The 12,351-nt window shown below is 37.1% G+C and overlaps 1 protein-coding gene across 2 annotated transcripts; it reads left to right on the top strand.

The window, feature by feature from the left end:
* Positions 1–7,323: 7,323 nt before the first annotated feature.
* ccdc112 (coiled-coil domain containing 112) lies at positions 7,324–12,302 on the top strand. Of its 2 annotated transcripts, none has more exons than XM_032578717.1 (14): positions 7,324–7,388; positions 7,674–7,792; positions 8,174–8,295; positions 9,053–9,142; positions 9,395–9,470; positions 9,786–9,912; positions 10,012–10,128; positions 10,217–10,354; positions 10,899–11,020; positions 11,115–11,241; positions 11,383–11,550; positions 11,754–11,852; positions 11,941–12,059; positions 12,138–12,302. In XM_032578717.1, the coding sequence occupies exons 1-14, from the start codon at positions 7,344–7,346 to the stop codon at positions 12,166–12,168; spliced, it is 1,500 nt and encodes a 499-aa protein (XP_032434608.1). In that variant the 5' UTR covers positions 7,324–7,343; the 3' UTR covers positions 12,169–12,302. The 2 variants fall into 2 exon arrangements, with proteins under 2 accessions (XP_032434608.1, XP_032434607.1); XM_032578716.1 differs by having other exon boundaries at positions 11,100–11,241.
* Positions 12,303–12,351: the final 49 nt, after the last annotated feature.

The following is a 12,351-nucleotide window of genomic DNA, read 5'->3' as shown; positions in this document are numbered from 1 at the left end:
CCCAAATAATTGTAGCTCAGTATGATAAGATGTGTTGGTGTGAGTAAGACCTAAAGTTGAATATGTTCTGACTGTCTCAAGCTTATAGTTCACAGCTGGGGGATAATTCCTTATGGCAGACAAAGAGTGTAATCAGTCCTCAAACAGAAGTATTAGATCCTGTCACTGCTGCAGTTTAAAAATTTCCAAACTGCATGTTTTTCTACTCAATTTTGTCTGAGTCACCATCAGTAAGAGAGGCGTAGGACTGTCATAACACTTTAAAAGTCAAATTGGGTTCAGTGCTTCCCAACTTTTATAGATAGAAAAAGAGTTGCTCCAATGCTTCATTGTTCATATTGCCAGCATATATACTGTATATATATATATATATATATATATATATATATATATATATATATATATATATATATATACAGTATATCGTAACTATCGTTATGATTAGAAAGTAGAGTAGAGGCTGTTCTTATTTATTAGTTTTTTGGGGTTTTTTTTTTTTACCAGTTATTTGTTAATTCTTACATTGTGTGTGAATTGTGAGACAGTTATTTTTTGTTTTTAAGCATATGCACTGACTGATGGCACCTTTTAAATTTCGTTGTCCTTGTGACAATGACAATAAAGATTTATCTATCTATAATTTGTGTAATTTGATCATGTATAACGCAACAGATCATGTTGTGTTATAGTACCATTTCTAATCATGACAGTATGAGGACTGAAGTCTTGCAACTGTGGAAACGCATGGGCACTGTGTGGTCATGGTGTTGAGTGAAAGGTCAGAGGAAAGCATCAATGAAGTCAGAAGTCTTTCGACCAATCCACCAAAGCTTGATAAGTCAGACTTTAAGTCACTCAAATTTAGAACGGTCTAGTATTTCATAAGGAAATAAATGCAAGGATGTATCCTGTCTGCTCAGGTGTCTCGCCTGATCCCTGAAACGGGAGCCAAATCTTGTGCTGGCAACCTCTACACCAGTCTAAACTGCTTTTCATGCCCCCCTCTCACATGTAAGTAAGCGATCGTACAATTCTCGACTGTGCCCGGGTCACATGTACGTCTGCAAAATGGGAAACTGGGTGTCATGCAGTGAAATTATGAGTAAAGACACTATTGAAAGCCTACACATTAATACGTCAGTCCATGAAATACCACGCTCTAATGAACTCAAAGCAGTTCTAACAGTTTTGCTCATACGTTCTCGTCGCAGAGAGACTGAAGCTCGGCAGGAAAAGCAATTAACCTGATCACTTTCCCTGTTTTCCAAACCAAGCTTCTCAGTGTCCAAATCATTCAGTGATATGTGCACACACACGGCCTAAAATGCATGAGTCCCCACCGGCTAGCAGTCCCCCTTAGTCTAACATGCTCAACATGTTGCGCAGGATGCGGTCAGATCATGTTGCGTTATAATACTATATACGATTACAGCAGGTGTCACAGAGAGCTGTGTATGGGTGTTCATGCGTGTGGGCGTGTGTATGCGTGTGTGCATGGCCTCATTAACCTGTTAAGGAGCCTCAGGGCAAAATATTTGTTCTTAACCAGCTGACCCAGTCAATCTTCTGTGCTGAACTAAACTTTGCATGCTTGGGATTAAAGTAACTTGCTGGGTGGAAAGGGTCCAGATCACACGCTGTTTCTCCACAGTAATGATACACTTGAGTGGCTCAAGTATCTAATCAAATTATCACTTCATTGTTAATTAATCAATTTGTAGACACCTTTGCACTTTGTATCTTTCTGATCATTCAGAGCATCATGTGTGCGTGCACTCTTGTTTTTGATGCCTCATCAAGACAGCGTTCAGGATTGTCACCAACAACTGAGGGACCAGCAGTTCTCAAAGAGACCAAAGGTCAGTTCTGATAAGGGAGAGCGTCATACCTTGATGGGAAATTGGTTCAAGACAATAATCAAGCATTAACTGGAAATGTTTTCAGAATTTGAAAACAGGAAATGAAAACTAATAAACACGTATCAAAGCATACTAGGTGTAAATGTGTCATAGATTATTATAATTTTTTTTTCGGTGATATGGTATATAAAATTTATTTACAGAACATAAAAATACACAAACGACAACTTTGTGATAATATGAAAAATCTTTTGATAGTTTTTTCTACTTTTATTGTGCCACCTATGCTACATTATTCAACTTTAAAAGTAAGATGCTGCAATAACCAGACAAATTTTTAAAGAATCTTTTGATTAATTTTTCTGCATTTGATATTCTTAAATTTACACCTGCTTCCAGTTAGAGAACTTCAGTTGAGTGTAAATAAAGTCTAGCTTTTCTGGAGGATGTGTTTTTTTGGTTTCTTTAGCTACAGCTATACTTTGCAGCCCGATAACAAAGAGCAGCAACGGTGACATTACTACAACTGTATATTTCCAAAGAGTTAATAAAAAGAAAATGTGAAAACTGGTTCAATAGTCTGAGAGGAACTCTGCACTGCAGGAATATGTGCCAACTACTTTCTGTGCTACATCTGACAACAGCCTCTTAGATCCTCCATATGTCTGTACTAAAAGGTAACATTGAAACAAAAAAATATTTTTGCTGCAAAAAACCTTGTGAAAGTGTGAAAATTATCTTTCGACACATTGAGGGAACATGGATTATGATTGGATGAAAATTACACTTTTGGTCATAATCCCAAACTGTGCGTTTGACACACATAGAACTCATATGTAGAACATGTAGTGCTAGCATTATGATATGGAGTTACTTATTTTTTCAAGTTGGATGAAATCATAAACAGTTCTAAGTATCAGTCAGTTTTGACCCACATCCTTCCAGCATCTCTCTGTTAGGAGACGAAGAGGGATTTTGCCTGTCAAAATCACTTTGAGTCAAAGCATCCGTCAAAAATAACAAAACAATGATTTCATGACTGGAAAAGTAAATCTTTTGAATAGTGTAGCTAGAGTCCCAAACTAAGGCTGACAGAAAATCTGTAGCATCACCTGAAGAGGACTAGACGTAACTTCACAATCTGATAGACTTTGAAAGTTTTTACAAAGTAGAGCAGACAAATATGGTCAACATTTAGCATCCTGAAAGTTTTCAAGGTTCAACATTTGAACTTGGCTAAATGCAACAGTTAGTATTCTGTTCAAGGATTATTAGTCATGTGTGTGTGAGTTTTCACTCACTAAATATGTTTGTCGGTGCAGGACGTCTACTTATTTGTAGATGTTAAACAAACATGTTGGTGGAAACGACTCCCATTTAGGGATAGGATAGAAGCCGCTACAGATGAGGAGTTAAATATGTAAACACATCTGACTGCTGTTGGTTTTAGAGCATAAAAACTCACATGCTTGCACACAAACATGGTGGCATAAATAACCATGTACCAGCATCTGCTTCTGACATCCCTTCACGGAAAATCATCAACCTCTCAGTTTACAGGGATCGTGTCTCATAACATTTCCAACCAATCCATTAGCTGCTGAGAGGAGATCAAAGGTCACGTCTTCCATATAATCTCGCTTTTTTTCTTTCTTCACATTTAGCTGCTGTCACCTTCTATTCCAGCCTTTTCAGGGCATAGAGGTTGTTCAGGTTGTCGCATATGAGCAACGCTTCAAAACTGAAAAATTAGGTTTGAGACAAGTTGTGAGATGAGTTTCTTTACTTTATCAGAAGGTTCAGGCGGAGTCCTGATGTGAAAGACACACTGAAAGAAAGTATCAAAAAGTTGGAACTTGTTCAACTAAAAGTATTTCACTGTTTGCTATAGAAACATCTTATTCATAGGAGTAAAATGGAATAGAATAGAAATATCCTTTATTATCCCTTAGTATTAGGGATATTTTTGTTTTTGTGAGTGGATGTTTTTTCATGATACGAAATGCTGCTTTATTTTTAAAATTACAGACGCATGTTTAGGGTTGTCCTCCTGCAGGAAGGTGAATCTCTACCCAAGTCCCAGATCTTTTGGTCCCATTAAATCTAACTAGCCTCTTTGTTCCCAATTTCTGCTTTTTTCTGGTTACTCATCTGTTCAAGGCAGTTGTGTGGAGTGTACCACAGATTCTTCCACCAGAGGTATTGACCTCTCCACCTCATCCCGTCTTAAAATGGCTGTCTTTGTCGCGCTCTTTGGGTATTTGTGTTTTGGTACTCATTTGAGTTTGGTTAGGTCTTTTTAGATTTACCTCTCTTGGTATTAGTTATTTTCCCTGCGGTTCTCCTGGGTGTATTTTTCTGTGTTCATTATTCTTAACCTTTCCCTGTTAATTTGTATATAGATTTCTTCAATGTTTTCTCTGATAATAAGTCTGCCTTCAGTCCCCTGCATAGATTCTCCTCCCATTGCACTCTGTTGAACGTACTCACCTGGTCTCCAGGCCACAATCACATCACCTTGATCTCATTCACTCACTGCTGAATTCTTGCATTTTTCTGAAAAGCCCATGCCCTGGCTCCTGCGTGTTTTCCCTTTGTGCTCTGTAACTTGTTTCATCATTTATGTGTTGTTGTTTTTTTTCATTGAATATTGCAATGACAATATTCATTAATATTAACTAACATTATCTTCACTACTCACTGTCTTTTCCACCATCACACCAACTGCTCTTCTGGAGCCTTTTGATCTTTAAAGACTTTGAAGACTAACTGTAGCAGCTGTTGGCATGAAGTCCTTCCAAATGACCAAGTATCTTATTGGTGCACAAAGATTTGTTGCATGGCACCTGAAGAATTACATCATATTGCATCCAAGAAGTAATTTACAAATGCAATTATTATTATATTATTATATTAAAAGTGCACATTGCACAATCCTGTAAAATATACTAAAATATATTGAAATGTGTAGCTTTAACATAATCACAAAAGATTTAGGGATGTGAAGACTTTTGCACAGCTTGTATGTAACAAAAACCATGCAGCCACCTGTCCATTTTATGTCAGTTTAACTAAATAAACTGACAGGTGAGCTGTGAGGTTCTGGAATAACTGGACTTTTGCCACTGCACCAGAAGTCCAAAAACAACATTCCTGCTCAGGAGAAATAATTATATTTCCATTTACAGTTGCTTTAATACATTGCCATTTTGGCACACATACTCGTCTGATTCGGATTTTCCCTACTTTGTTACCTCCTGTTTGCCTTGTTTGTTATAGCGACCAGCAGAAAGTCCATCAGATTGTGTCTTTCATCAAATTAAGCGAGTCTCTTGGATGAGGATGAGATAGGAAATTGTAACACTCTTCATTAAGGAGAGCAGTTACTATTTATGTGGTGACGACAACTCTGCCTCTGCACCCATGGGAGAGACCATCCCCAATATCTGCACTCAATAATGGATACAGGTTGCTATTTATACAGCAGTCCCTCCACACACTTCTATTTTCTCTCTGACTGTCACTTTGCCAGCTCTCATAATAATTATAGCTGTTGGCCATTATGAAAAAGCTGTTACAGAAAAAGTCAAGGACTCTGCAGAATGCATAAGCTGTTATTGAAGAGACTGAGGTGTGTAGGCGGCTCTAACCATGGAGCTGTGTCAAGATGCACTCTGAAGCTTCTGAGTTAGAGATAGAGAGTGATCATTTTTTTTCCAAAGAGAACCCAGTCAAACTGCAGGAAAAATGTTTAGCTACAGACAATAGGAACCCATTTCATTGAGCAAATCAGATAAAAGACCTATCTCATTTGTTGATTTCAAGACTTCTTGGTTCAGTTCAGAGTGACTGCAAGAAAAGTCGAAATGATAAAACAGACCAATGCAAGACTAGGATTAAAATGCAACCATTGCTATTTTTAGAAGCATAGTTATGCATAATTAAAAACTGACAAAGGCTTTCTGAATGCAGTGATTCTTTCTTATTCAATTTACAACAAATAAACCAATACTCTTGCTAGCTGATCAAACTGTTTCGCCCATTTTTTCATTTCCATAAAACATAACAATTACAGCAGAACCACGGCATGTTGGAGAGCTGATTTAAGCTTTCCATTAAACCACATAAAGCAATTTGTCAGGTCATTTGTCAAAAAGATTTTTATGCAAGTCATCTTCACAAGGGAACAAAATTATAAAATTAGTTTTTTAGGTCAATAGAAAAATAATGAGTAGAATGGCACTCTCTGGAAGCTTGTGTGTTTTCAACATATTTTGATTATGTTTATATTTTAAAAATAATTTTAAAATCTGGTAAAATAAAAGAAACAAAGAAAGAAAATATTGTTTAAAATGCTTCTGTAAAATGTACTAAGCATGCTGATTCTGGTGAGGAATAAATAAAGCCACTAAAATGTTTAGAATCACACACTTTCTGAGCATTTAAAAAAAAACGTTTACCCTGTTCATACTCCAGAGATTTAGTTTATTGTGTCCTTGACTCTTGTAGTAAGATCCGAAGAGTCTAAGGGTCTCAACATAGTTTAAACTTTGCCACTTCATTGTCTACAATTGGAGAAAATTCAAAGCAATGGTCAAAACACCCAGCTCTGGTCATCCAAATAGGTTCACCCTGAAAGTAAACAGTGAGATGCTAAGATAATTCTGCAAAAACCCTTAAAAATTACATTGTGGGGCCTGCAGGAGGCTATGCTGTAGTTGAAATGAAATGTCTGAAACATCTGAAAAAGACTACATGACCTCTCCATACAACTCTCACTAGGATGATAGATTTGTCCTTCAGAAAAACATGTTCAGAGTGAAGTTTGTCAGAAACAACATGGACAAAAACAAGGACTTTTGAAACAATGTTTGTTATTTCAGATAAGTCTAAAACTGAATTATATGGACACCAAAGCAGAAGAGATGTTTGACATAAATCTACAGTAACGCAGCATTAAAGGGAAAGAACCTCATATCAACAAAAAGGTATAGAGGTGGAGGTGTCATGTTTTGGTGGAGTTCGGCTGCAGTAAGACCTGACAACTGCACACGATGAATCTTCTTGAGGAAAATGTGAGACCCATCTGTTGAAAAATTAAAGTTGAAGCAGAACTGGACCCTATAACTTGAACATAATCCAAACATACCAGTAAATCCACCAGAGAGTGGCTGAAAACTATGAAATGAACCTGGGCTGAGTCAAACCACATTTCTTTATCATTCTGAGAGCAGTGGGTTTACCTTATATGCAAGAAACGCCTATAACATCTCACAAATGAAAGTGAAGAGTGACTCTTGTGTCAACACTGTCGACAATACAATGTTGACAATTTCTGTTATATTCAAATATTCAGAGCAAGAGAATGATATTGACGGCATACAGCGTCCTCTGCTGGTTAAAACCAGAAACAACAGGAGTGCGCTTCCTGACAACAGGTTTTTTTTTCAATAAAGTTTGCTTTGTTTACTTTCTCAATCAAACATGGCCGCCTTAGCAACCGCTCTATTCGATGATGAACCGTTCACGGTACATTTTAAAGAGCTACATTTCTTATTTTCTTTAAAACACAGACACTGTTGGTTAGTAGACATTGACAAATTAGCTGAACTGTCAGTGAGTGCTAACGTAAGGAAAGATATGAATATCACGATAGGTGCTGTAGTTTGTGAAAAAAATGCATTTGTAGCCGTTCGTCATTATTTAAGTTAAGTATTTTGGGCAAACTGCATGACGTTTAGGGTAGTGAAATTTATTACGTTCACTGTAACACTCGTACGCTCATTTGTTTGTGTTGTTTTAAAATGAATTTAGGATGAGGAAGAGTCTTGTGTCCCCCCTACCACCGCGTCTTGCACGGTAAGAAAGCAGAAAAGGTTGAACAGGGAGGAAGTCGGTCGCTTTCTGCGGGAGGCAGAGAAGAACAGGAGGCTGTGAGTGAAATTTGCTTTAACTTTTGTAATACAGTGAAGGATAAATCAAATCACATAAAGCTTAACAGATGTATAAAAAGCCCCACTCAAAAACTGTTTATTTCATCCACCCAAAACTATTTAGTTAAATATTTTCTATATAAATTATACTGACTTAACTGGACTCAATATTTGATGGATGGATACATACGACTTCAGCTAGATCCATAATCTAGACTGCCGTCTGTAATTTGGGAGCCGGGGTTCTTAAAGGGATGTAGATTCATACCCTGTGATTTAGAAACACATTTAACAAGGAGTTGAAACAAGGAACATCTCTATCCCTGCCCTATAAATGTAACCACTGACTTTAAACTCAGTTATTTGCCTTTTGCCTGACAGGATTGAAAAATTGGAGAAAGAGAGAGCCCTGGCTGTTCTGTGCAGAAAGAATGCCTGGACGGATGTCATTGACGAACTTGAGGAATATGAAAAAATACTGCAGAAAGAAAGGTTTTCTCAAAGTAAGTAATTTATAGCTGATTTTCTTTTTTGACATTAGGCATCTGTTTCACACTAGGGTGTGCAGTCAATGTGAAAAAGAATGGACTGCTCTTGTAAAGAAATAGATTTAACACTTCAGGAAATAATAAAAAATGAAATGTGTAATGACAAATGTGTGCTCATGATTAGAAATACTTCTAATTCAAGCAGCACTAACAGAAGATGACTGCTTTCTGAACAACCTTGAACCTTCATTCCTTCTTTTATGAGCTTTCATTGATTCACAGCTCTCTTCAAATCTAACCACAACGTTAGATTTGAACATCTTAGATCGTCTGATGTCTGAGTTTTAACCAAGCTGTTTCAGTCAAGCTTTAACCATTGGTCAAATATTGCCTGAAATTTGCTGTTTTTTTCTAACACAGATCTTTTTGACAATTGCAGAAATTCAAAGTCTTGCATCTTCTTATTTTTTAAATCACATCGTATGTCATTTTGTGGTGAAGGTTTAAAATCCATACTGTATCCTCTATCAGCTGCTTCATCATGGTAAAGATTATGTGTGCAAGGGGTTTGAAGTAGATTGGTAAAACCATTCATCAGTAATAGTTCTGAATCTGAAGCTGCGATTTGTGTAGACCATGAATTTAAATGTTGACGTTTGTAAAGTATCGTCAATGTGCCTGAAATTTGCAGAAACCCGGTAAAGAAACCAGACTGTTTTAATATGTTGTTGTACAGTTTTAACTGAAATATAATATTATGGCTTTTCTTCAGAGATGATCCTTCAGAAGCAGCTAGTGAAGATCAATAATGGTGTGAAGAAATTTCAGAAACACCTAACTGATGTCAAGCCGTCTCCTGAATGTAAGATTTTTGTTCTCGATGTTAAAGAACCTGCAACTCACTTGTTGTTGTCCATTACCTAGAAAAACTTATAGACATTAATTCTTTGTTATCATTAATATCAATATTTGAGCTACTTTCTGAGTTGATATGTGAAATAATATTGCAAGTTAAATAATTGAACCTCAGAATAAAATACGCAGTGTCAGTGATGTGAAAATCTTTTGGGACAGTTTGTTGATATTGTTTCTGCAATTTTGTTTGTATTTCCAGTGATTGAAAGACTTAAAGAAATAATGTTAGATGTGGAAGTGTCGATAAATGCTCTAACGGAGGAGCAGTGTTTACGGTAAAAAGATTTGCTAAACATTCATCATTACATCACTTTAGCCTGGAAAATGGGGGAAAAAGACATATTACCTTTTATGGATGATGTTATGTAACTGCATCCTTTACAATCTTTGGTAAATTAGTATGGAAGCCACAACATTCACTCGGTATGAAAAGTTTGCATCTTATGAGAAACAAGTTTAAGTGCATCAAAAAATGTTGGGAAGTAGAGAAAATAGAAATTAAAAAAAGCATAATCTGTAGACTAAGATTATCTGTAGTGAAATGAAATTATTATAAGGAATCAAACCTTATGTTTCTTACTTACTCTCAGCTTTGAGGAATACTCAAAGGAGGAGCTGACGTGCAAGCAGGAAGTTGTTGCTTATGAGAGGAAGTTTGAAAACTGGAGTCTTCTTGTCAAGTCAAACCCTAAATTACCTGCAGCTTCTACTCTGAAGGTTTTCAATTTACACCATTATGTTTCTTCTTTGTTGTTTGACACTCACTTAAATAAGGAAAAAGGATGACAGGCTATTTTTTCTTCTGTTTTCTTTAAGGCCAACCCCTTCAACAAAGATCTCCCTGCCGAGGTCAAAGCTTTGGAGGATTTCCTGCAGAAGACTGGAGGGCCTCATGGAGGCTGGGACCAATTTGATCACCAAGCGTTCTTAAGAGTAAGGAGTACAAAGTTGTTTTGTTAATTACTTATGTATTATTTTTGACAATTTTAGCGGAGCAGCTTTTTTGTTCTAACAATGACAGGTCTGGATGAAGCACGGTGGGCGGTCGTCATACAGGAAAGAGGCCAAGCTCTACCTGCCAAGTAAAACACAGGAGGAGATCCAGCAACATAAGGACTGGCATCAGGAGCTGCTTTACCTGCAGGACAAAAAGAGAGAGGTGGAGAAGTGTGGCGAAGCGTGATGTTACGAGTTTAGAGGAAGTAAAAGCAGAAAAAAAAAATCCTGTTTATCTTCCAGGTCTGTCATGCACAATGCCTTGCAAAAGATGGAACCCTTTCACAATTTCTTTTTTACACAAATGAAAACTTGAAGAATGTTGAAGATAATGTTTTTATCTTCAGCCCCCCTGAGCTGTTTGCTGTGTTCCTTGGGTTCATAAGGTTGAAATGCATACAGATGAACCATGTCTGCTCATTTGGTGACTTGTGAATGCAGTTGTTTGCACTGGATTTTCTGTAGGGGTTTCACAGTGAAAGAAGCTTAGTACACAAATGTACACCACACTTTTTAAAGTTTTATTTCTAAAAAAGAATCAAAAGTCTTGTATGCTCCTCCATGCATGTCACAGTTAAGCACTACACAGTTAGGTTGTTGAATTAATTTCAACAACCTTCTTTTCTCAGGGTTTGGTATGTGTCATGCATGAATCTTTGCATTACATGTATTTTGTCCAGTTTTAAGTTTTCTTTCATCCCATCTAGGCTATTCAACGCTGGAAAACCAGTAAAGATAAAGAACGTCAGACGAGGAAACAAACTCAAGAGGAAATGAAGGAGGCACAAAGCAAAGAGAGGAAGGTCAAGAACTTGGCTGAGCAACAGCAGTGAGTATCAGTAACTGAATACATTTAGATCAGAAACTTTTCAAATTTGCCTCTCACAAACTGTTTGAGTTAAGTTAAGTCATTTATGTCTCAGGTCTGAGGAGGAGAAAATGGAGGTAGCACGGCGCCTGGAGGAATGGAAGAAAAAGAAAAAACGAAAAGAGGAAGAAGAAGGAGAACAGAAACTGGCTGAGGAGATTAACAAGAGAAAGCAAGAAAAGGTGCTTTGCTTGTTTTCACCATATAATTTTTTTTTCTAACTATAGCACTGCTTTTTATAATCAAAATCACATAATATGAGGTTGCTTTACTGTGACCTTCAGCAGATGCCTATTTTTAACAAAATGATCTCTGTTGATCAGGAGGAGCGCCGCCGCCAGCTGGAATTAAAGATGGCCCTTGAGGAGTATCTGCGATTGAAGCGTGAGAAAGAGGAGGAGCAGGAGAAGAGAAAAAGAGAGAAGGAACAGAGGGGATGGGAGGAGAAGCGAAGAGAGGCAACAAAAGTCATCAAAAGCTTCAGTGAAAGGGTACCAAGTTCTAAAGTCTTAGAAATACATGAAAACAAAAGATAAGGTGTAAGTTTGTACTCTCAAATTCAGAGTTTCTCATTAAATTACTTGTAATAAAAAGCGTTCAGACAATAAACAGCAGGTTCCTTTGAGCTCAGTGAGAAGAAGGTATGATAACACCTTTACTTTGCAAAATACATAGTTTGATTGCACCTTTGCAGGATCTTCACAAGGTGGAGGCAAAGCTTCATGAGAGGCAACTGAGGGAAAAGGAGGAAGAGGAAAGACAGAGAAGAATCATAGCTAAGCTAAAGGAAAAGGTGCAGTGACCAGCCTGAAATATTTCAATCTAGATTTCAAAGATTTCAGTCATTAGTCTCAGAGAAATAATTTGGTTTTCTTCTTCAGATGGATGGTCATGTGAACAGAGACCCCTCCAGGCTGAATCGCCCCACTAAAGGATGGGAGGAAAGGATGAAACACAGTGAACCTTCAGGACAAGGACCCATGCTACAGATGTTTCACAGGTCTGGACATGTAGACTTGACTTGAAGTTCTGATAAGTAACGTTTAGGTAATTACATATTTTACTATTTTTATTCCAGAGCCATCCCCTCTTGGAGACAAGGGCTGTGATGTCACTATGAGCCGAGTACTGCAATTTTCCACAGTTTCCAGAGCCTCTATTTGACTTAAATCTTGTTTTGTTGTTTTGACACTTTTGTTATAATGGTAAAGTATTTACAAATAAAATATATTTTTTTCTCTCTAAAAAAGACTGCCTGTGTGAACTGAAGACAGCATAGTTACATTAAACAA

Source organism: Xiphophorus hellerii, chromosome 12 (assembly GCF_003331165.1).
Source record: "Xiphophorus hellerii strain 12219 chromosome 12, Xiphophorus_hellerii-4.1, whole genome shotgun sequence".
NCBI classification, from domain to species: domain Eukaryota; kingdom Metazoa; phylum Chordata; class Actinopteri; order Cyprinodontiformes; family Poeciliidae; genus Xiphophorus; species Xiphophorus hellerii.
Note: the sequence above shows the minus strand (reverse complement) of the source record. Positions and strands in the feature narration are given on the sequence as shown.